General features: G+C 48.9%; 1 protein-coding gene across 3 annotated transcripts; it reads left to right on the forward strand.

Annotated features, from left to right (window-relative positions):
- Positions 1-494: 494 nt before the first annotated feature.
- Positions 495-23,354, forward strand: CHAF1B (chromatin assembly factor 1 subunit B). Of its 3 annotated transcripts, XM_058731952.1 has the most exons (14): positions 500-1,627; positions 2,372-2,565; positions 3,258-3,390; positions 5,508-5,625; positions 6,580-6,683; positions 9,397-9,493; positions 11,548-11,632; positions 12,809-12,902; positions 16,402-16,471; positions 16,570-16,661; positions 18,427-18,589; positions 20,080-20,442; positions 21,826-21,920; positions 22,475-23,316. In XM_058731952.1, exons 2-14 carry the CDS (start codon positions 2,440-2,442, stop codon positions 22,564-22,566), a joined length of 1,632 nt encoding a protein of 543 aa, XP_058587935.1. In that variant the 5' UTR covers positions 500-1,627; positions 2,372-2,439; the 3' UTR covers positions 22,567-23,316. The 3 variants fall into 3 exon arrangements, with proteins under 3 accessions (XP_058587937.1, XP_058587935.1, XP_058587936.1); XM_058731954.1 differs by lacking the exon at positions 20,080-20,442 and having other exon boundaries at positions 495-1,627; positions 22,475-23,354; XM_058731953.1 differs by lacking the exon at positions 500-1,627 and having other exon boundaries at positions 1,645-2,565; positions 22,475-23,317.
- Positions 23,355-24,426: the final 1,072 nt, after the last annotated feature.

Raw genomic sequence — 24,426 nt, forward strand, 5'->3', positions numbered from 1 at the left:
CATCAACCAGCATTTATATAAGAATCCACATTATTCTTTTTCCTGAAAACAGAAGCGTCGGCTCCTCAGATGAACCTGTGTGTTCCTTTTATCAAGTAAGAGCTATGCATCCCAAGGTATTTGTTTCCTGGCCTTCTCAGAAGCTCACAGATAAATTGTCGCATTTGGAAAATCATCCCATTTCAAAAGGCCTGCTGCCTCTATTTCTGCCTTCTGATTTACAACCTTATTTGAAAATGTTAAATTATGTTTTTAACAAGTGTTTATAACCACATCTGCTTATTGCAGTGTAATGTAAGCAATCCAGGCATGGGACGATCCGATAGCTTTGAATTCTCCAAAACGTTCTAAAAGCCAACATATATGAAAAACAAAATTCTCAATTTTTGTTTGCTAAAGGAATTAGAAACCTGTTTAAGTTTAGTGCACTGATATCCAGGGAGGGGGTGAAGGGAGAGGGAGAGACGGAGACGGGAAGGGTGGGGAGTGGGAGAGTCACCTGGGGGAGGCTGGCAGCCTTGTCTTCTGCAAGGTTGCACAGGGCAGCACTCGTTTTGGAAAGTCCTTTGGTCTTGAAGACTCAGAAACCAGCATGAGAGTGTCCATCTGTCATCTCGTCCCAACCAAGCTCCCCGACAAATATACACAGAATTCCAGTTAATTTGTAATGAGAAAATTGCCTTTGAGACACATGAGCCCATATGACCTGCTCATTCATGTCTAAATGCTTCCGGGTTTTTGCTCCATCCATGCTTTCCCATGGCAGATCCCACTGCTCCCCCTTTATGCCTCTGTTGTCAACTGTGAGTTTCTTTAGCTTGAATTCCCATTTCCCAGAGCTGCGCATCCAAAACTATTACCTGAAGCCCATTTTAAATGCCCTCTTCAAATTCCCTTTGAGCCCTTAAATCCGAAATAACCGCGTCCTCAGAACTGTTAAGAGCACATTCATTGTTCCTTATACACCACTTTTCACTTTATCTTTTTAAAATAATTATTTGTGTGCAGGAAGCCAGAAGACCGTCTGCTTGAAACTCCAGAGATGGAGACAGGGCCTGATGCAGGTTACAGCTCTCAAATATTCGCTGTGAAAGAATACCAGTGACAGACGGGGTGGTCTTGGGCGGGTCTCAGAGTTATAGCCTGCCCACCAGTCGTACAGGGCCGTTCTTTTCCTTTAACCGGACCGTAAACTCCCTGAGAGTAAGTCTGAGTCAGTTTCGCTCTCCACTGTTTATCCAGCTCCGGCACAGGGTGCAGAGTCTAGCAGATGCTCAGTAAGTGTTAAAAGAATTAATCAAAAAGGGAAGAAATGATTGAATGAATGAGTCGATAACACACCTATTCCACCGATGCGTCGGTCGGACAGGTGATTAACTGAATTAGCTGCGGCCCAACGGGATTCCGAGGACTCCGCAGCTCTGGACCACCCTCTGCAGTCAGAGCAAGGGCGGGGCGCCACGTAATCCCGCCCATGCGAAGGCGGGGCTCCCCGAGAATCCCGCCTACAAAGGGGCGGGTCGTACCTGGAATCCCGCCCTCCCTGAGGCGGGGCCTGTGGCGCGCGGGAAGAAGCGTAAGCGGCGGCGGGAGCTGGCTGTGCAGCCGACTGACCGCGTCCCTGCAGGTATTGCTTCCCTGGCGCCGGCTCCGGCGTCCCCACGGTCTCCCCGCGGGGCCGAGCGAGAGCGAGAGGGTCTCGCTGAGGGCGGGCCGCGGGGTCCCGGCACAGCTCCGGACCGCGTGCGTTTGCGCGCCCTGCGGCTCCCCGCCCCGGCTCCGTGCGGCCTCCTCCCCGCCAGGCCCGCTTTCGGCTTTCCGGCCGAGCGCTTGGTCCCGTGCGGCCTGGGAACGGGGCGGGGGGTGGGGGGATGTCCCCTCTGGTTCCCTCGCCTCGGTTTTCTACCCTGGGCGACCCTCTCCTCCTGGCGGCCCCAGCCGCCTGGCAAGTGGGTGTCTCTCGAAGCCCCCTGACCCCCCAAGCTGTCCACTTGCCCCGGCAGCTTCTCCCGGGAGGCCGCTAGCCCTGGGCAGCCCCTTCCGCCGCGCGACCCGGCCCCTGACTCTCCCCGAACGCCCTCCAACCCCCACTAAGCGGGGGCGGTCGCGCCGTAGGGTCGGCCCCTCGATTTCCTCTGCCTGGGTGTTCCATTTTGCTCTTTCCGGACTTAGCAGTAGAATAAACTTCCAACAGCCGCGGCTCAGCGAAGCATTTTAGGTGAACCTGCAAGGTGTTACATTAGAGGTCAACACTAACATCCTTTCCCACTACAGCGTGCATTTTTAATGGTTAGCAGGGCTCCTGGCTCATAATAAGTGTTCAGTACACCTTTCCTGCTATAATATTCAGTTCATTACCGACGATTTTCAGCTTTCCTCTGTCTTTGGGTAAAGAACGGTGCCTGACGGATTTGTGTTGCTCCATCAAGACTCGGGAGGATGAAAGTCATTACCTGCGAAATAGCCTGGCACAACAAGGAGCCGGTGTATAGCCTGGACTTCCAGCATGGCACCGCCGGGAGGATCCACAGACTGGCGTCGGCCGGTGTAGACACGGCGGTTAGGGTAAGTGGGGCGGAGAGAGAAAGGCCCTGGGAAGCACTATGGAGGGTGCATTCTCCATTCTTTTCTTTGAAACAAAAGTCAACAAACTCAAACCAATCCGTCATCTAGCCCAGAGGGATGAATTCTCAGGGCCTTGAGTGAACCATGAAAGCAAAAGAAAGCTTTGTTCCTTGAGTAATGTTTCCCAGATTGGTAAACGGGAGGCTCATTATTTTTTTTTTTTTAAATTTTTTTTTTTTCAACGTTTTTAATTTATTTTTGGGACAGAGAGAGACAGAGCATGAACGGGGGAGGGGCAGAGAGAGAGGGAGACACAGAATCGGAAACAGGCTCCAGGCTCCGAGCCATCAGCCCAGAGCCCGACGCGGGGCTCGAACTCACGGACCGCGAGATCGTGACCTGGCCGAAGTCGGACGCTTAACCGACTGCGCCACCCAGGCGCCCCAAGAGGCTCATTATTTTTAAGAATCCTGAGCCAGTTCCTGTTGGGGAACGGTTTGCAGGAGAAAGAGGAAGGAGGGAGGGCAGCAAGCCATGGGGTTGCTGGTTTATGTTTCAGAGCAAAGTTCCATTTTACGTTTCGAAAGAAAAACTATTTTCTTACTGAAACTAAGCACAGTGTTGTTTTAGTAAGCACAGATTGGTAAGTGCTCACTGTATGTTTCCCTGAATGAATGTTTTGGTATCAACAGATCTGGAAGGTGGAAAAAGGACCCGATGGAAAGGCCATTGTTGAATTTTTGTCCAATCTTGCCCGCCATACCAAAGCTGTCAATGTCGTGCGTTTTTCTCCGAATGGGGAAATTTTAGCATCAGGAGGAGATGGTGAGTACTAGTATTATCCTTCAAAATTCCTTAGAAACCAGATACCTGTGTGTCTCATGTTAAATAGTGAGATTTGAGCTAGGTGTGATTAAAGAAAAATTTTTCTTTTAATGTTCATTTATTTTTGAAAGAGAGAGAGTGCGAGCGGAGGAGGGGCAGAGAGAGAGGGAGACACAGAATCTGAAGTGGCCTCCAGGCTCTGAGCTGTCAGCATAGAGCCCGACCCGACGCACGGCTCAAACTCACAAACGGTGAGGTCATGACCTGAGCCAAAGTTGGACGCTTAACCACCTGAGCCACCCAGGTGCTCCTGTACCACTTTTTCATTTTAGGGGTCATTTGACCTCAGTGTGTCATTTAGATAGCTCAGTAAAATAGCGTTCTGGGGAGCATGAGGGGGTGGAAGACAGTAAGCTTAACCCGAAAAGACCTGTTTGACAATGGCCCCTCCCCAGCTTTCACCAGGATCCGCTGCCTGGCGGAGACCAGTAGGAAGGTGCCCACCATTTTGTCAGAGTCCCAACACAACCGTCCTGGCTTTGATTGCTAGTTTAGTATCTAAGTGATCACAGCCTTTCCCACATCTCTTTGTAATTAATTGATTCGTTGGGGGAGTATTGTCTGGATGATCCTCTAAATTATGTTTGTTTCCTGGGAATATATTGACTCCTATTTTCTGCTTGTGTTTACATGGCATAAAGATTGCCTTGAATTTGTAGATTTATTTGGGATACGTTGCCATCTTCACAATATTAAATGTTAAACCCATAAAACTGGGACTTTTTCCTAAGCAATTTACTAACTCGTTCTTCCTTTTTCCTTATGGTTTTACTAAAAAGTAAATCGTTTTCCCACGCTTTGACACCAGAACAGTCTACAAGTTAGTACAAAATAAAACAGAAATCACAGACTTTGCAGGAGGAGGAAAGACACCTGGTTAAGTTCAGTGCCACGGTGTCCAGGGTGTTTGTGCACAGAGGGAAAGGTGGGAAGTGGGGACTGTCCCTGGGGGAGGCTGACAGGCTGTCTTCTGAGAAGGTGTACAGGGCAGCACTTGTTGGGCAAAGCCCTTTGGCTTTGGGGGCCCAGAAGCCTGTTAACGGTGGAGAGTGTCCACTTGTCAGTGTCAAGGCTGATCTCCTTTCCACCAAGCTCCTGGGATTCCAGTGCACTTGGAGTGAGAACACGTGTGCCCACACAGCTGGTGCGCTCATTGTCCTACTGGCATTCAGAGGGAGGCCAAGAGGTGCTCAGGCTTAGGTGGTGAGTTTCGGGTCAGAGCACAAGGGCTTATAGCACTCAGACAATTGATGACGTCAGGCCAAGGTACCTGCTGCATCCGTATGTGTAGCTAATGTGTCCATGGCTTACTTTGTGCAAGGCATTGTGTTATAAGTGCTTTATGCATATTAACTCATTTAATCCTTGAGACAGCCCTATGAGATAGGTATGCAGTTACCCCCATTTTATAGGTCAAGTGACTGAGGAGTCGAGATGCTAAGTCCTGCTGAAGGTTACACAGGAACCATTTGCCAGTCCTTGCCGGTGGCTCTTTGTGGTTCTTTGTGTTTTCCTATTCAGCCATTCATAGGTTATGCCTTAGGATTTGTGAAGGTAGTCAGCCACTTTGCAGTGGTGTTTTGCTGGCCTGGGGACCCTTCTGTTTAATTTGACCTTGTATAACACTTAATCTGGTGTGAGTTTGATTTTAGAGGTTTTTTTTTTTTTTTTTTTTTTTAGGTTTATCTTACTTGAGAGAGAGGGACAGTGTGCACGAGCAGGGAAGGGGCAGAGAGTAAGGGAGAGAGAGAATCCCAAGCTGGCTGTGCACTGTCAGTGCAGAGCCCAATGAGGGGCTCCAACTCATGAACCGTGAGATCACGACCTGAGCTGAAACCAAGAGTCGGATGCTTAACCCACTGAGCCACCCAGGCGCCCCAGATTCTGGAGTTTTAGATCAGAAGGCAAACCTGTTTTTCCTGTCAAAATTCTTAGAAGTCCGTCATTGTGACCATATTGTCTATTGAACAACATAAATAGGACTTCAAGCCCTAAAAGCCCAGAAATGAAGGAGCATGCAAAAAGCGTGGCTTATCTTTCACTGAATCACTCCACAGATGCCGTCATCCTGTTGTGGAAGGTGAATGATAATAAGGAGCCAGAACAGATTGCTTTTCAGGATGATGATGAGGCCCAGCTGAACAAGGAGAATTGGACTGTCGTAAAAACCCTGAGGTAACTTGGACAGGGACCATGGGAGTGCCTTATCTAACTGCTCTGAGAGCATTAAACTCACATGCATTTTTTTTATTTAAAAAAAAAAAGAATGTTCTTTTGAGTAAGCTCTATGCCCAACATGGGGCTTGAACTCACAGCCCTGAGATCAAGAGTCCTATGCTTTACTGACTGAGCCAATCCAGGCGCCCTGCATTTTGACTTATATCGTACTTAAAAAAAAATTTTTTTTAACGTTTATTTATTTTTGAGACAGAGAGACAGAGCATGAATGGGGGAGGGTCAGAGAGAGGGAGACACAGAATCCGAAACAGGCTCCAGGCTCTGAGCCGTCAGCACAGAGCCCGACGCGGGGCTCGAACTCACGGACCGCAAGATCGTGACCTGAGCAGAAGTCGGCCACCTAACCAACTGAGCCACCCAGGCGCCCCACTTATATCGTACTTAAATCTTTTACTCACACAAGACAGAGATAAGAGAATCATTTTAAAAGCTAGAAACATGATTAAAATGGATTTTATTTCTGCTGTAAAATTTTCTTTAGTCAGATTGAATCAATTACAAAGATACAAGTACCTCTGAAGGTGGTAGATTATAGCTGCAGCTAATAGAGTTCCAGTGGAAATTTCTAAAATCCTATTTTTTTAAATATTTTTTTAAACTTTGAGAGACAGAGTACGAGCAGGGGAGGGGGAGAGAGAGAGAGGGAGGGAGGGAGGGAGAGAGAGAGAGAGAGAGAGAGAGAGAGAGAATATCCCAAGGAGGCTCCACGCTGCCAGTGCAGAGCCCAACATGGGGCTCAAACCCACGAAACCATGAGACCATGACCTGAGCTGAAACCAAGAGTCAGTTGAGCCACCCAGGAGCCCCCCCTAAAATCCTATTCTCGTGTATGGTCTCTGAGTTTGCTTACAAGTTTTTGATGTTTTTTTCTTTTTCTTCTTTGGATTGTAGAGGCCACTTGGAAGATGTGTACGATATTTGCTGGGCAACTGATGGGAATCTAATGGCTTCTGCCTCTGTGGATAACACGGCCATCATATGGGATGTCAGTAAAGGTAGCCGATACGTTTCTGTTCTTGTCAGGGGGAAGGATTTTCTAAGTGTCTAAAAAGCTAACCTACTTGACCTTTAATGGCATAAGAGTTTCTTTAGTGAACTAAAATAGGTATTTGGCTCAGTAGGGTAGGGATTAGCCTCCTGTATCATGGATCCAACTCAGAGTGGTCACGTGTATGAGGTTTTCTGAGTTACTGGTGCCAAAGCAAGGTCCATCCCACATGCTTGGGGGTGTAGACACGTTGGGGGCAGGGCTAATGCTTGCCTTTGCAGAATTTAGGATCTCAGGAAGTTTAACACGTCGTCATGATGGGACATTGAATGGTCAGTGTTGGGAGAGGTAGGAGCTGGCATCCGTTTGAGGAGACAGAGGACAGCCGAGGACACCTCACTGCTTTTACAGGACCTGTTTTCTGTTTGGGGAGACAGGAGACACGTGAGAAGTTATAGAAATTGCCGTGAGGGGCGCCTGGGTGGCGCAGTCGGTTAAGCGTCCGACTTCAGCCAGGTCACGATCTCGCGGTCCGTGAGTTCGAGCCCTGCGTCAGGCTCTGGGCCGATGGCTCGGAGCCTGGAGCCTGTTTCGGATTCTGTGTCTCCCTCTCTCTCTGCCTCTCCCCCGTTCATGCTCTGTCTCTCTCTGTCCCAAAAATAAATTAAAAAAAAAAAAAAAAAAAAAGTTGAAAAAAAAAAAATTAAAAAAAAAAAGAAATTGCCGTGAAATGCTTTGCCTGCCCTTTTTGCAGGCTGCGGATTCTCCCCCAGCCCGAGGGCCCTGGGGGGAGTCAGGGCGGAGCGGGCATCCCACCATGCTGCCTGCACATCTGGTTTATCCACTCAGTGACAGTCTCTGTCCGCTTTAGGTCCCTGCCACCTGCCATCCAATCAGACCCCCTCTGTCTCACCTCACCTCTGTCATGTTCTACCCAGTCCCTGACTTGGGCAGAATGGAGGGCCGGTGTCCCTGTCTTCTTCTCTTCCCCACATCTGGCCATTGCCCTGGATAATTTCACCGTGTGCTTGGACAGTCCACCCAGCAGCCCCCTGAAGCCAGTTGTAATGACCTTGAACGTTGCCAGGTCTTGATATCCTACATGATTGTGGCTGCCATCTAGCGGGGTGTTAGTGATGGCGCTGGGAAGGGGCCGCAGAGTGAAAGGCTGATCGGAGAAGGTTGCTCCAAGACTTGAATGCGGGAGGGAAGAGGCTCCAGCCTGTGGGAGCAGCCAGTGCAGAGGCCCTGCGGGGAGCTGCTTGTGAGGCAGGACAGGTCCTGCAGAAAATCCCTCTTCAGAAAACCCTACTCACACACTGACCTAATGATAGCAGTTGTGGGTTAAAAAGCCTCTTGTGGGGCACTTGGGTGGCTCAGTCGGTTAAGTGTCCCCAACTCTTGATCAGCTCAGGTCATGATCTCATGGTTCATGAGATCGAGTCCCGTGTCGGGCTCTGTGTTCACAGGGCAGAGCCTGCTTGGGACTTTCTCCCTCTCTCGCTGCTCCTCCCCTGCTCATGCTCTCTCTCCCTCAAAATAAATAAACTTTAAAAAGAGGGGCGCCTGGGTGGCTCAGTCAGTTGGGCCTCTGACTTTGGCTCGGGTCATGATCTTGCACTCTGTGAGTTTGAGCCCCACATCGGGCTCTGTGCTGACAGCTCAGAGCTTGGAGCCTGCTTTGGATTCTGTGTCTCTTTCTCTCTGCCTCTCCGCCTCTCATGCTCTCTCTCGCTCGCTCGCTCGCTCTCTCAAAAATAAATAAACATTAAAAAAATTAAAAAAGAAAAAAAAGCCTCTGTTGTAAAACTCAGGGTCATTTGAGAAGATGCTGTCACCCGGCTGCAGGCCACCTTACTCTCACAGACCCCCAAAAACACTGGCAAGAAGGCGAGGGGGAAGGAAAGTTAGCCTGAAGCACCCTCGCTGCATTTCACATGGAGGGCGGGTCCCAGGGTCACAGGAGTGTAGACCCCTCTGCAGAGAAGAGCCATTTGAGTTGTTTTTGTTTGTTTGGTTTTTAAGAATGGCCAGGGTTCCATAACTGCCTCTGCTTTTTATCTGGGTAATCTTTGCTGCTGGTTTTCTCTCTTTCCACAGAGTCCCTTTACCGTCACTGCTGGCTTTGCCCGGCCCTTGCCTCCCGCCTGGCCTGCTGTCCCCTCCTAACTAGTGGTGCTTCCTATGTCCTCTGTGACCCTCAGTCTTGTCTTCACGATGCAGGTCACTTCCCAGCCGAGTGTTCCTCTCGGCCGCACCCCGAATTCCCAGAACCTTTTCCTGATACATGAGGGTTGCTGTCATATACCTCCTGTCCTCGTCTTGCCGTTTTGGCATTGGACCTCATCCTGTAGACTTCTCAGTGACCCATTGTTCCGTGTGCCGAGGATCGGCTTACGAAACCTCCTTCATAGCCCCCCTCACCCTGCCCTGTAGGGAGAGCTGACCTCAGCTCGTGCCTTGCCGACCCTCACCGTGGCCTCTTAGCTGCCCCGTCTATACCATGGTCAGCTGGCTTGCCTTTTGATGGTGTGTCCCTCCCCCAAAGCAGCAGGCTCCTGGGGAGTGTGGGCCATGTAAAGTCCCCTTTGTCCCCCAAGAACCTGACACGGCGCCTGCTAAATGACAGGAGGGTATGAAGGGCGCGATACTTAAACTGTACTTTATTCTGCTTGTGTTCGAGTAGGCTTTAGTAAAGCTGTCATGTGCTTTATTCGCAGGACAGAAGATCTCTATCTTTAATGAACATAAAAGTTATGTCCAAGGAGTAACCTGGGACCCCTTGGGTCAGTATGTTGCCACCCTGAGCTGTGACAGGTACGTCAGGATTTGGCAAGTTGTCTTCTCTGCTGGCTTGAAATTTCCTGCAGAGGGATTTTCGTCACCATTTACCAAAATCTGAAGCCCGGTCTAGCTTTGCTTCTTGTTCTTGGTTTCATGCCAAGCATTTGGTTTTACTGTTCCTCTCTCACCGTAACGTGAAAGTGGAAACTAATTAGGGCAAGTGCCTTATATGTAGTACTTAGCAAATCTTTATTGAATGGGTGAATGAATGTAGAGGGAGTTTTGAATTGCATTTGAATTTCACGGACAACATTTGTTTATTGTTTTTCTTTTCTTTTTTTTTTGAGACAGAGGGCATAAGTGAGCAAGAGGCAAGGAAAGAGGGAGAGAGAATCTTGTGAGGGGCAGAGAGAGAGAGAAGCGGGGCTTGTTCATAGGCAACGCTTAAAAAAAGTCTTTTATAGGGGCGCCTGGGTGGCGCAGTCGGTTAAGCGTCCGACTTCAGCCAGGTCACGATCTCGCGGTCTGTGAGTTCGAGCCCCGCGTCAGGCTCTGGGCTGATGGCTCGGAGCCTGGAGCCTGTTTCCGATTCTGTGTCTCCCTCTCTCTCTGCCCCTCCCCCATTCATGCTATGTCTCTCTCTGTCCCAAAAATAAATAAAAACCGTTGAAAAAAAAAAAATTAAAAAAAAAAAAAAAAAAAGTCTTTTATAAATACGACTTCTGCAAGAAGGGGTTGCTAGTGGTTGGGTTGGAATTTTCCCTTCCCCTTCCCTTCCCTCCTTCTTTCTTTCTTTAAAAAAGAAAAAAATTTAACATTTATTTTTGAGAGGCAGAGCATGAGCCGGGGAGGGTCAGAGAGCAAGAGAAACACAGAATCTGAAACAGGCTCCAGGCTCTGAGCTGTCAGCACAGAGCCCGACACGGGGCTGAAACCCATGAACTGTGACATTGTGACCTGAGCCAAAGTTGGACGCGTAACCGACTGAGCCACCCAGGCGCCCCTGTTTATTTATTTTTTTTTAAGTTTGTTTATTTTGAGAGAGAAAGAGAGGGGGAATCTCAAGCAGGTTCTGCGCTAATGTGAGGCTCAAACTCACAACCATGAGATCATGACCTGAGCCGAAATCGAGAGTGGGACGCTTAACTGACTGAGCCATCCAGGTGTCCCTGGGTGTTTTTGTGTTTTTTTGTTTTTTTGTTTAAAGATTTTATTTATAAGTAATCTCTACACCCACCGCAGGGCTTGAACTCACAACCCTGAGATCAAGAGTCTCCTGCCCCACCGACTGAGCCAGCCAGGCATCTTTCTTTCATTTTTTGATTATAGTTTACTACTGCAGTCATTTCAATGACTCCATTTAAGTTAATGTAAAAATAGAATATTTTGTCTTTCCCGAAAGAAGGTTTGTTGCGGTGTTTACTGGCATCATTCATTTAATCGTATTCTTGGAACAAAGAACTAAGAATCAGAGGTGGTGGGTATACTACTCATCAGTCAAGATCATCCTTTTGAGTATTTTTCCAACTTCTTTTAATCATAACATGTTTGATTTCAGACGGCCCAGCAGTGTGGACGAGTTAGTGTTTATGAATCAAAGCATCTCCTGTTACGTTCCATGTACATTTATTTTCTGATCTGTATGTTTTATTCGGGCAGTTGGGAGTTGGGACCTGATTAGCTAGTGGAAATAATACGAATTAGCAAGAAGCAAATTTATCTGTTGGTGTTTTCCTGACTTGCAAATCCCTGAGGGTGAGACCGTTCAATACAAGAGAAATGTCACTGCAGTCCTACAAACTGCCCCTGGGCCAAGTGTCAAGGCCTGAAAAGGCGAGGCCTGACGAGCATCTTACTTGACAAGTTGAAACACTCGATAAAAAGTGAAGTTCTGGCCCGTTTCCTCACTTCATTAGTGACCTCCTTTGGGTGGCTTGCTTCTGTCATAATGAGTTAAGTGGGACAGTCATAAATGGTCTTGGAGGCTGACCTGGTCTAACCGGCCTGCAGTTTTGATGCTAGATTGTTTCTGTGTGGAACACTTTGTTCACTAGAAGAGAGGAGTCAGAATGTTTTTCTTTCTTTAGGATCCTCAGGGTGTACAGCACCCAGAAGAAACGTGTGGCTTTTAATGTCTCAAAGATGCTGTCTGGAATAGGGGCCGAAGGAGAGGTATGAAGTGTTGACTTTCTGTGTTAGCAGTGCTTCAGGAAGTCACGAGCTCCTCCGTGTCCTACAGCTAAGTCCCTGGTCTCAGGCACCTGACACTTGAACTACCGTGTGCTCCCTCAGGTCCAGCCAAGGCTCAGTTAGTGTGTTGGGCTGGTCTGCATGGAAATGGGGACATCCGGGGGCCAGGGGAGAGCTGCCGATGGCAGGTAGAGGTGTCCAACCCCAGCTCACTGTGGAGTCGCCTGGAAGCATTAAGAGACATGTGTGCCTGCCCCCCACCCCCCAGGCGTGTGTGATTCGCTTGGCTTGAGGTAGGCAGGGCCTCTGGGATTCTGAGGTGTAGGGAGAGTCGTGAGCATCTGACCAAGGGGGACCGGCACTATGCCGCAGGAAGGTGGCAGCGGGCAGTAGGCCATCTTGGCAGGTTTAGAGCGAATGCTGCCTGTAGGACCGTGGGGACCCAGCCAGCGGTCCTAGAGGAATCAAGACCACGGAGGCAGGCACTTAGACAAAAGGGAGCAGGTTGGTCACTGGAACCAAAGAGGGATGTGATGCAAACCTGGGCCTCAAGCAGCTGGCGGGGCCAAGCGGGCCACAAGCTGACAAAATGGGGAGCTCATGTACAGTAAGGAGGGTAATGCCGGGTCTTTGGGTCCTTGAGACTTAAATGCTTCATGTTTATCCAGTGGCAGTGAGTGGGAGCAAAAACCGTTCCACGCAGGTGTTCAAGAAAGGTTTGAAAAGATGGGATTACCAGTTTAAGAGTGGACTAGTTTATAAGAGGTGTTCGTTAAGTTGGAAATTCTAAGTGGACGCACGCATCATCCTGCTTTTCTCCCCGGTCTCACTGTCCAGACACACCGCTCTTGACAGTGCACGGTGTTCTCACGGAGGCTTTTTAAAAAGATAACTGTACAACCACAAACATGCACATAGACCTGTACGCACATACGACTTTCTGTAACGCAGGTGGGCAGTGAATCTTTGTGAGCGATCACTCTTGCGGTCTGGTGTGATTTGATTTGTAATATATTTCCCCTGTTATGTGAGTGTAATAAATGACACTATATAAAGACAAAAAACAAAAAACTGGTAAACCTTTATAATAGTGAATGTAAAGATTTGGATTAAAAGAAAAAAAAGATTTGGATTAATGTTTAAACTTGTGTGCCACAGGTCCGAAGTTACCGGATGTTTCACGACGACAGCATGAAGTCATTCTTCCGTAGACTCAGTTTTACCCCTGATGGATCTTTGCTCCTTACACCAGGTGTGTTTGACAAGCTTTCGATTTGAGGCGTGATGGCAGCGGTGGGTGATTCCAACTGCCGCTTGTCAGCTCAGTGAATCCTGATGAAAATAGCGACCCCCCAGCTTGTTCAGACATTGAAACCTCCAGGGGAGCTTCCGGGAGCACTGGTCCCCAGGTTCCACCCCCAGAGACGGTCTGATTGGTCCGGGGTGTGTGTGGTCTAGGTTTTGGAATTTAAAAAATTTCCAAGTAGTTCTGATGTGCAGAGAAGTTGGGGAGCCACTAGGCTAGTGCGACAGACATTTTGCTCTTAGATTTAACTTAAAAAAATGTTAATGTCTTTTCACTAGGCATGTATGTAGAGGTCATAGTGCTAAAGCTAAAAGAGGTTTATTGTTTCTATTCTGAATGAAGCAGTCTGTTGTGGCAGGGACAAGTTTGGTTGGAATAACTTGAGTATGACGAAACCGCAGAATCAGCAAGGACAAGACAGGTTCATTGTCTACAGGAAGGCATGATGTTAAGCCCAGCAGCGTCAGCCGGGGCACTGACTGCCAGGGTGTTCTTAGAAGAATGTCTTCTGCTCTCCGTGGCTCGGGTCCCATCTTTTGTATGAAGGCGATCACCTAACGCAGGGCTGGGCCGAACAGGAGGGCACAGGTCAGGTTGGCCACTAAGTATTCCAGCCTGGTTGGGCAGAGGAGGCCTGAGAGGGTGTGAATTGTACATGCATACTTGTGATGCCTTCGGACATCGGGGATCATGTGGGAGTGACATTGACCTGGGGAGGGGGTGTCTCAGGATCAGCAACAGGTGGTTGGTAAGTATATTAAAAGTTGCTTACTAAACTCAGTGACAAATCTTTACTAAATGACCACTCTAAAAACATTGTGTTAGAATCAGGTATCAGATGGATGTCTGCTTTTGCCATTATTATTCTTTGTGGTGTTAATACATGCAGGAAGAGGAGAGAATGAAATTATAAAGATTGGAAAGAAGAAACCTTGGTGTTAAGATTATGTTTCTAGAAAATCCAAGAGATTTAAAAATATCAGAATAAAAAAATCTGATAAGGTGGCTGGATACTATCTATGAAATACTTAAAAATCTTCTATACTGGAATATGCACTTAGAAATATAAAAAGGAAAATTATTCCACTCATAATGCAAACCCCACAAAACATGGGAAAAAAATTTAATAAAGGCACAAAGCCTTTATGAAGACTAGAAGATCTTATTGAAGATTGTAAAACAAGTTCTGAACGAATAGAGATCTCAAGTTCTAAAAATTAACATATGCATTGATTTCCAATCAGGATCCTATTAGAGGCTTTTGGTTTACTTTTAGTTGGACAGCCTGCCAGCTCTGTTAGGCGAATAAATGCTGAAGGATAGATTTAATTTTTTTTAAGTTTATTATTTTTGAGAGAGAGAGAGAGAGCATGAGCAGGGGAGGGGCAGAGAGAGAGAGGGAGAGAGAGAGTCCCCAGGTGACGCCACACAGTCAGCATGGAGCCTGATGAGGGGCTTGAACTTAGAAACTGAGAGATTGTGAACTGAGCCAAAACTAAGAGACGCTTAACCAACTGAACCACCCAGGCGCCCCAAGAATAGATTTAAAAGTATGAAAAATAGGAATAATACTTGAGCAGGCACTTTCCTAAATGTCAGCAGATACTATGGTGCCACTGTTATCAAATCAATATGGTTATTGGTATAGGAATAAACAGATTAGTGAACCGGAACAGAAAATCCCGAAATAGATCCCGAGATAAGGAAATCTGATAGAGTGGGAAGAATGAATTATTGAGTGAATGGTGCTAGAGGATCCAGCTGTCTGGAAGAAAATTCTATTGGACTCTTAACTTACATATGAAAATAAATTCCAGGTGAAGTCAATACTTAAATCTAAAAGGTGAAAACGTAGGAGGACATCCTAGGGCCAGGGAAGACAGACGGAGACAGGAATCCTGGAAGCTCTGGAACGATGGGCCTGTTTGCGTTTGACGGGGAACTTTTGTACGGTGGAGGCCCAGTAAGCGAAATCAGTTGGCAGTTCCAGTGATGGAACTGGAAAACGCCGTTTACGAGACAGGAAAGAGAGAGCTTATGTGTGTCACGTTCAGCGGCTCTTCCAAATCGATGAGAGCAAAAGAAAAACCCAGAAGAAAAAGATGAGTGAAAGAAACAAGAAGGCAGTTTGTAGAGGAGCAAATTCACGTGTTCAGCACCCACAGGGAAAGGTTTGGACCCTCAGTGATAGAGAAATACAAAATAAAGTGACCTACGATTAGGGATTTCTTTATTCTCTTCAGACTAGACAAAAGTGCAGATCTCCCTGGCTGATGGCCATGCAGAATGTGGGTATTGCTGCAGGAACGTGAATTGTTACAGCCAGTTTAGAAAACAGTCTGGAAACCGTTAAATGCATGTACCTTTCAGCCCATCTGTCCCCACCCCCACCGTCTTAAACTCCGTCTTTAAGAAATGAAAACCTAGTACATAAAGATATATCTTCCACGATATTTATTGCAAGTATGGCTTCTAGTCGTGAAGAATAATACCGATGAACAAGACGGGTGGAGGAATTACGGCATTTTCATACCAGTGAACATGGGGCAGCTAGTGAAGATACATCATCCAAGTTAGCTTTCGCGGGTGGTTGAACAGAGCAACAGAAGCGAAGGTATAAACGAGATCTTGTTTTTGTGAACTAGGCTAAAAGCCCCACCCTCTGAATATATACGCGATGGAGTTGTAACTGGTTGTTGGTTGTGCGAGGAAAGAGGACACAGTGGTTTGTTCAGATGGCGGATGTGGGGCTGGAAGGGTGGGCTGAGTCGAAGAGACTACTTGACGGGGTCTCTGCCCACCCTTCCCCTCCCCCCAGCGGAGATGAAACGGTCACATGTGAAATGACGTGTGTGTGTGTGTGTGTGTGTATCAGGAAAGATACTGCTGTATGGTTGACAGTCATTCTGTGGCCGGGTCTGGCCTGGTTGTAAGGTCATCCCAGGGTGAGTGTGTAGAAGAGCTCAAACATGGGCTCCCCCCAGAGCAAGGTCAGCTGCTTCATGGGTTGGGGGTGCAGTGGAGGCCTGGGTCTCCCGGCAGCCTCCTGGCCGCACCAGGCAGGTGGGAAAAGCTAGTGGCAGGCCCTGGCTGGCTGGCAGCCAAGCTCAAATCCAGCGGACACAGTGGGGTGATACAGTGAGAGCGCTTCTCCAGCAGGAAGTGACTGGCCTCCCAGACGGAGGCCTGCCCGGTTCCTCCTGCCCAGGCCTGAAGCCCCCCCGAGCAGGTGGGTTGCTCAGGGGGAGGTGACAGGTCAGTAGAGCTGGAATAAGAGCTGAGCCCAGCCTGGGACCATGTGTATTTGTCCTCAGTCACAGAAACACTGTCCAGGGCACGTGGCTATGGGGAGAAATGTTTTACAGGCCAGGGTTGGATGCTCTTGAGTGTGTCTTCTTTCGCCTAATAAAACCTCACCTCTCTCTCTCTCTTCCTGCTTCCCCAGCTGGATGTGTGGAGTCTGGAGAAAATGTAACAAATACCACCTATGTTTTCTCCAGGAAGAATCTTAAAAGGTATGCAGTGGAAGAAATCGTTGAAATGTTTACCCTTTCTTTTTGTTTTTGGTGAGTAACGGTGCCCTCTTCTAAGAAGGTCATGACCAATCTTTTAGGCCCATCGCTCACCTTCCCTGTCCTGGCAAAGCGACGCTTGCAGTTCGCTGCTGTCCCGTCTACTTTGAGTTGAGGCCGGTGGTGGAAACAGGTACGTTAGAGCCACAGTGGTTGTGTTAGGTCTTCGCCGAGGCAGGTCACCAGTCTGCGGGGGTTGTGATGCGGGCTTTCTCCCGTGGGGGGCACGGCTCTGTGGGTTTGGTGAGGTTGAGTTACCGTGAGGAGCAGGAGCAAAGCCCGAGGTTATCAAAACTGTCCAGTGTTCATCTTGTCTAGAATATGCTGTCTTCGCTTCACCTTTAAAGGAATGAAAGTAATTTTTTTTAATCCAGAGCAGATTGAATGTCGTTCAGTATCTGTTTCCTATGCAGTAAAACGTTTTTTTTAGTTTTTTTTTTCCCCTCAAGGTTTTTCTCATTATCAGGGGCTTTAGTCGGATTCTGATGGGCCTTGGTGTCATTTTCTCAGGCTTCTTGTGCTTGGGGTTCATTGAGCTCTTAGATCTATGGGTTTATAGTTTTCATCACCTTTGGGGAATTTCAGCCGTTACAGTGTCAAATGTCTTTTCTGTCATCCCCCTTCTTGCCCACAAGGGGCTCCGCTTACACGTGCGTTAGGCCATTTGAGGTTAGTCCCGGATTTACTGACTATCTGCTTGCTTTTTCCCTTCTCAGTACCTCCGTTTTCTGTACTCTGTGTCCCATGTCTCTACTTAACACACTCCATCCTTCCTCCTTTTGAACATGTAGGATAGTTTTTGTAATAACTTTTAATGACTTTGTGTACAAAGGATTCGTTTTGATTTTTTTTTTCCTTCATTGTGGGTCATATTTTCTTTGCACGTCTAGTAATTTTTCATTAGATGCCGGACATTGTGAATTTTACCTCCGTGGATGCTGGGTTTATTTTTATAAATATTCTTGAGCTTTGTTCTGGGAGGCAGTGAAGTTACTCGGAGACACCGTGCCGCTTCTCCTCGTTCGGTGGGACCACGGCAGCATGTGGTCCAGAGCTAATTTCCCCACTGCAGAAGCAGAGCCGCCTGAGTAATCGGTGCCCCGTGAAATAGGTTTCCCACTCTGGGTGGAGGAACACGCTCTGTCTGGCCTTGCGTGAGCTTCGGGAATGACTCTTTCCTGTAGTTCTTGCTCTGGCCTCGGGTGGTTTCCTCACTTGCAAGTGCCGATCAGTGCTCAGCTGGAGACCTGAGAGGGCCTGCAGGTCTGTGCCTGTGAACTCCAGCTGCCCGGGCCTCCCTGCTTCATCCTCTCCCTCTCCCAGGCCTGGCAGCTCCAGGCAGCAAGCTGGATGTAGGATTTCCTCCTTGGCTTCCCATCCCTCAGAGATCACTGTCCTCAGTGCCTGGTGGTCAGAAGTCTTGGAAAACATTTTGTAGATTTTGCCTGGTATTTCAGTTGCTTCAGGTGGGAGGGTAAGTCAGGTCCCTCTTCCTCCAAGGCTGGAAGCAGCTGTTTTAAGCTTTTTAATCCTTTTATGTGAATGAATGTAATTAACTGGAAGCTTGAAATCACCTTAATAAAATGTTTCTAGGTTACCCTTATTTTTCATATCAGAAAGGACTTGTTCTATTCACAGGTTTTTTTGTTTTTACCCCCACCTTTTTGGACCTTGGGTGCCCCTGAGTCTTGAATCAGGACACGGTGTCTTCATCAGGTCATGTGTGGTTGTCCTTTATTCCCATATAAACTAAAGGACTGATTTTTTTTTTGTAAAGCACATAGCAAACTAGCCTTCAGTAAAATGATGTCATTTCCGTCTCCTGAGAGAGGGCTTTTGGGAATTTGTTTCCTCTGGCTTCTGTTTTCCGCCCTTTGTCCCTGTTTTCACCCGAGCAGACAGAGCATCACAGGAGCCGGGCACGGAGCTGGTGCACCTGCCCTACCGCCTGGTGTTTGCTGTGGCTTCTGAAGACTCTGTGCTCTTGTACGACACCCAGCAGCCGTTCCCTTTTGGCTACGTGTCTAACATACATTACCACACCCTGAGTGATGTCTCCTGGTGAGTGGCCGGTGGTGAGGGAGGGTGGGCGGAGGCCACAGTGTGCAGGGGAGGGGTGCCTGGAGTAGAGCCTTGGGGCAGGGAGCATTCCAGCGCTACAGGTGGCTTTTTTGGCCGGTGTTTACCAATTCTTTTTATTTTTTTTTTTTATTTTTTTTTTTTTAAGTTTATTTATTTTTGAGACAGAGACAGAGCATGAACGGGGGAGGGGCAGAGAGAGAGGGAGACACAGAATCGGAAGCAGGCTCCAGGCTCTGAGCCATCAGCCCAGAGCCCGACGTGGGGCCCGAACCCACGGACCGCGAGATCGTGACCTGAGCTGAAGTCGGACGCTTAACCGACTGAGCCACCCAGGCGCCCCTCTTTTATTTTTTTAAATTATTTTTTTTTTAACTTTTTTTTTTTTAAGTTTATTTAAAACTATTTTTTTTTTTCTGGGGTGCCTGGGTGGCTCAGTTAGTTAAGAATCTGACTTTGGCTCAGGTCCTGATCTCGTGGTCCGTGAGTTGGAGCCCCGCATCGGGCTTCGTGCTGATGGCTCAGAGCCTGGAGCCTGCTTCAGATTCTGTGTCTCCCTCTCTCTCTCTCTGCACCCTCCCCTGCTCGCTCTCAGTCTCTCTCAAAAATAAACACTAAAAAAAAAAAGTTGTTTTTTTTTTTTTTTTTTTTTTAACTTTTTTTCTAAGTTTATTTTGAGCGAGGGAGAGCGAGCACGCACGCATGCCCATGCAAATGGGGGCAGGAGACAGAGAATCCCAAGCAGGCTGCAGCAGAGCCCTGATGTGAGCGGGGCTCAAACTCATGAACCTCAAGATCGTGACCTGAGCTGAAGTCAGATGCTTGACAGACTGAGCCACCCCGGCACCTCTTACCAATTCTTTTTAAAGGAAAGCCGTTTCTAATTTGCAATAATACTGCTTCCTTTTGTAACAGAAACATCTGAATGATGCCATTCAGTTGCCCCAGGGGTTCCTCTGATTCTCAGACTGAGGGAGGGGGTACCCTTTGGGCTCCCTGCTTGTTGGGGGCTTGCCAGGCCCTCTGGGCTTGCAGGAAGCCCGCACCCACGAGCTCCTGGCACCCAGAGCTGCACCCGGGGAGTCACCCTGCGCTCTGCCTCCTGCCGGTGGGGTCTTCTGAGCCCCTGGGTTCCTGATTTGCGCCCAGCTCTGCCTGGGCCTGCTCCCCCACCGTCTCTTCCTTGCTCTTTAGGGCCTTTTTTCTCCTTTTCGTTTTATCTTGGGGGGAGAAAAACCAAAAAAAGGAAAGGCCCTCACACTTTCATCCAGGTGAATTCGATGACAGTCCTGAGATACCGTGGTGCCCGAGAAACGCGATGGGGTTGGGAAACCAAGGGCGGGAGTGAGGAGCCCACCCAAAGCCTAGGATTTTGCTTGAACTGCCATGGTGTCACTAGTCATGAGAGCCTGACGAGGGGCCCATAGACTTGGGTTCGGTTTCTAACCTTTTGTCCTGTTTGGGGAACAAAGGTCCAGCGATGGGGCCTTCCTGGCCATTTCTTCCACGGATGGCTACTGTTCGTTTGTGACATTCGAGAAGGATGAACTTGGAACACCTTTGAAAGAGAAGCCGGTTTTAAGCGTGGGAACTCCCGATACAGCAAAGAAAACGAAGAGTCAGCCACACCAGGGGTCTTCGCCAGGCCCCAGGCTGGTAGAGGGGACCCCCAGCAGCCCCTGCACACCCCCGCCTCAGGCAAGACCATCTCCAGCCCCAGCAGCGCCTTCCGAGGAGAAGAAGGCCCTGCAGCCCAGCACGCAGAATCCCAAAGCACCCCCATCCCGGAGGGTCACTCTGAACACGCTGCAGGCCTGGAGCAAGACAACACCCCGGTAAGAACCTCTGATGGAAGAAGAAATCGTCACTGCGGTTTGCCAACAGGAAGCCACCAACCTTTAATGGGGGAAATGCCAGGAGTACTTCACACTGCTGCCGGAGACCTCGCTAACCGTGACCTCCGCTGCGTCCCCGCTTCTGCCTCTCAGGCCGGCCCCAGACCCTGCCTCACCCTTTGTCCCGGAATCTCTAGCCTGCCCCTGGAGGCCAGGGCCCTGAGTACACTCTGCCCTAGGGGCCTCTCTGCCCTTACCTTCCTCCGGGAGCCCCAGCCATCTGCATCCCTGGTGACACTGGAGTCTCCCTGGATGTCCCTGCAGCCCTTCCTCTGCCATAACGTATCACATTCAGTAGCAGGAGTTTGGTTAGGCTTCTGTTTTCCCTGTCAGGTTATCAGCCCCTTAAGGCAGGAAGCGGTTCCCCAGTCATCACCTGTTTTCTCCTGCCCAGAACAGTCATGGGCACTGAGCAGCAGGCGGGAAAATCAAAGGAACATCCTTAGTAGGCAGTTTTTACTGCATCTGTGGACTGGCTCATGGTAAGCAGTGTCTCTGCAGTGATAGTGTCCCCAGGTGATGCTGCAGGTGTCTCTGTCCCTGTTCACGTCACTCTGGCTCCCGAGCCCGCCTGAGTTCCCCGCCGGTGCTGCAGACAGAGCCCTTCTGTTGTGCACGGCAGCTGGTGTCCGGGGGTCTTCCTAGGACTGGAAGTCCCCCGTCTGACCCTGGGGGAGTCCTGGGGAGGGAGCAGATGACAAGCACCACGTGTCTCGCTTCCTCTGCCCTGCCTGGGACTTCACTCGCCAGTCTGTAATCTGGATTACATGTAGCGTTCGGCTCTTCTCGGGTGTCCGAGTTCTGCAGACTAGCAACCTTTTTTTTGTTTTTCTGTGTTTTTTGGTGGAGGAAGGGAGTGGGAAGGTGTTCTTTCAAATACTCTTATGAAACCTTTCCCCTCTTAATTTCTTGGAGTCGTCTTCTGTTGTAACTTAAAAAAAAATAGTTGTTGAAAAATAAGATTGGATTTTAAACAAGAACTGTGTTTCAGAGCTTTCCGTAGTAGAAACCTTTGTCGGCTAGCCTTATATATGCAGTGTCCAGCGATGTGTTCAGCATACCACTGCAGATCAACAAAACACAGGTTTTGAAACTTTTAGGTGACTAGCGATTGACTATCATAAGCCTAATGATTGAACTTAGTACATGAACATAATCCTTAGTTACTAAGTGGGCACATCGACATTTAATGTCTACATGGTATGATGAGCTGAAAATTTTTCATGTTTCTTTTGGGTAGTTTTGAAATTTGGCATCATCATAAACGATTCTTAGGATACTAATGAACCATGTACCTCTTTCCTACTTTTTTTTTTAATTAAGGAGGATAAATTTACTACCCTTAAAGACAGAGACTCCACCGAATTCTGTACCGATTAGTATAATCTCCACCCCTTCCACAGAAGAAACTGAACCAGGTAAGTGATACTGTTATTTTAATAGAATTCAATATATTCTTTCTCCTTTGTTCTTTTGGAAATTAACCACCTAATTTTAAGTCAGTTCTGAGAAAGCAGGGATGTATCTTATTAGACCGTCATTCAGATTCACTGGCTGCCTGTTTATTCTCGGCAGGGAGAGCACCTTTCCGCGCAGGCATTCAGGGAGCTGAGTAGGTGGCAGTTTCCGGAGGTGCTGTAGGGTCAGGGTTCTCCACCTGGGCACTATTGACAGTCTGGGTCAGATGATTCTGTGTGTGGGGGCTGTCCTGCAAGTGTGGGGTGCTTAGTACCTCTGAATGCTGATACCCATTTGTCCCCCCACCCCCGCCCCAACTTGTGACATTTTCCAGTGTCCCCAGACATTGCCCAGGTGAGATCGCCCCCAGTTGAAAACCACTGGATCCTTTCCCTTATGTTCAGATAGGACCCTTGGTATCTTGTCTGGGCACAACATTTATTTTGTGAATATCAGCTCTTAATTTTAAACAAGTGTTCACTTACTTGCCAGCCTGCGCTTGTTAATGTTCTAGGGACGCCCGGGGACCCTCAGGACAGTCCTCCGGAGCCCAAGCGGCCTCGGCTTGGTGAACACAAAGGAAGTTCCCAAGGTCTGGAGCCTTGAGGAGATCTGTCTGCTGCTCGAAGGCTGCCAGGTCTGGGGACCCCCGTGCACAGAGAGCGGGGGCTAGGCCGGGGACACCGGAGACCAGTGGCACTAGGCGGAGCCTGATGGATACTCGTGAACTGTTTACTGTAACAGAAGATACACATGGACCAGTTTTTCTCCAGAACTATGTTTGCACTTGTATTCAAGACACATGCTTACCTCGGAGCAGTGAATGTTTTCATAGACCGGATCTTCTTTTGAGTTTCTGAAACTGGAGCGGTTCAGCCTTGTCTAGTGTGGAACAGGGAGTCCGTCCTTGAAACACTTACAGGGAAAGTGCAGACGCTTTGCGAGCAGACCCTTCCCAAAGCTGGCATGAGAGAGGAGAAAGTTATTTGAGAAGGTTTATTCTGCTGATGTTCCCTTCTGAATAGTTGGTTTTTAGGAGTTAGTTTCCTTTCCGACTGTAAAGGTAATAAAAATGCTCGTGCTGGAAAGCTAGCGAGAATAAAGTAGGAAAAACAGGTCCAAGATGGGACTCTGCTACCCTCTTCCTGCTGGAAGGAACCGTGTTGCTATGTTGGCATATTTATTTCCTTTTTTTTTTTTTTTTTTCCCCCCAGGGAGAGAGTGGAGATTTCCCTTTAGAGTTTGGTATCCAAATAGGTTAACTTTTCAGATTGATTTTTCAGAATAAAAGAATTTTCCTGAGCAGTTTTTGCCTCTGCCTTTGCTTTCCCCATCTCCGGGTGAGGGTGTGTTCTCTCCTGCGGGGAGGGAACCAGAGCTGGGGGCTGGGCGCGCACAAGGTGCTGGCCACAGGAGGCAGTCCCTGGGAAACGTGCTCGCGGTGGCTGCTGGTCCTGCGGCAACGGTCTTCTGGTTACTTAAATACAGTTCCACGGAAAGCTTTTTCTGGCTTACTCTCTGTCCTCACTGGCACCCCTAATACAGTAGCTCTGCTGTGTGTTTGAAAAGATAACGTGTGAGATGCCATCGATGCCATCGGCTCCTCAGAGACAAAAGATCATTTTAAATTTCCTGAGGCTGGGGCGCCTGGGGCAAGGGAGGGAGTTGGCGGCTCAGGCGGTTAGGGGTCAGGCTCTGCGCGGACAGTGTGGAGCCTGCTTGGGATTCTCTCCCCCTGTCTGCCGCTCGCTCTCAAAATAAACTTGAAGTTTTTTTTCCCCTGAGGCTAGAGTGAGGGATATTTCGTGGTCATCCATTCCTGTGCAAGGAGGTGCGATGACGGGTCCCGTGTTCTCGGTGAGGGAGCCTGCTTTCCTGGCCTGACTCCGTATTTGTCTACACATCTGTCTCTTGTGCAGCAACAAGGTGGTGGGGGGCAGACCAGGAGCACCTTTAGCCTGAGGTAGCGTTTCGAGGTACGACTCAGTTGTCAGCCGCCACTGGATGTAAGTTACAGAATCAGCCGTCAAAGCCCAAGCCGTGTAACCCTGCGTCCTGATCTAAAACCGCTTCCATCCGGATAGTTCCCCGGGGAAGCCCGCTGCAAAAGGAGCCCGGCCTGAAGGGCGGGCGGTAAGAACCGACTCACCACCCGGGATCTGCCGTCGGGCGGGGTGTTTGCTCCTCAGTGTTGCCGGCCATTCCTGGTGCCTCCTCACACCACAGTGGGTGACCGGGCCTGAGCCACTGTGCCAGCGGCCTCCGGGCGGGGTGCCCACCGGGGCAAGGGTGCTTGGGCAGAGAGCGAGCGTGTGCCGCCGGGGGCAGGCACGTCCGTCACAGCCGGTCCTCTTACTCATTTCTGCCCCTGCGGCCACTTCCGCTGTCCTTGGGGGAGCGCTCACATCTGCTCATCAATGGTACTGTCCACCCTTCTTAGCAAAACAGTTGTCAGCGTCCGTTTCA

This window comes from Neofelis nebulosa, chromosome 5, assembly GCF_028018385.1.
Source record: "Neofelis nebulosa isolate mNeoNeb1 chromosome 5, mNeoNeb1.pri, whole genome shotgun sequence".
Lineage (NCBI taxonomy): Eukaryota > Metazoa > Chordata > Mammalia > Carnivora > Felidae > Neofelis > Neofelis nebulosa.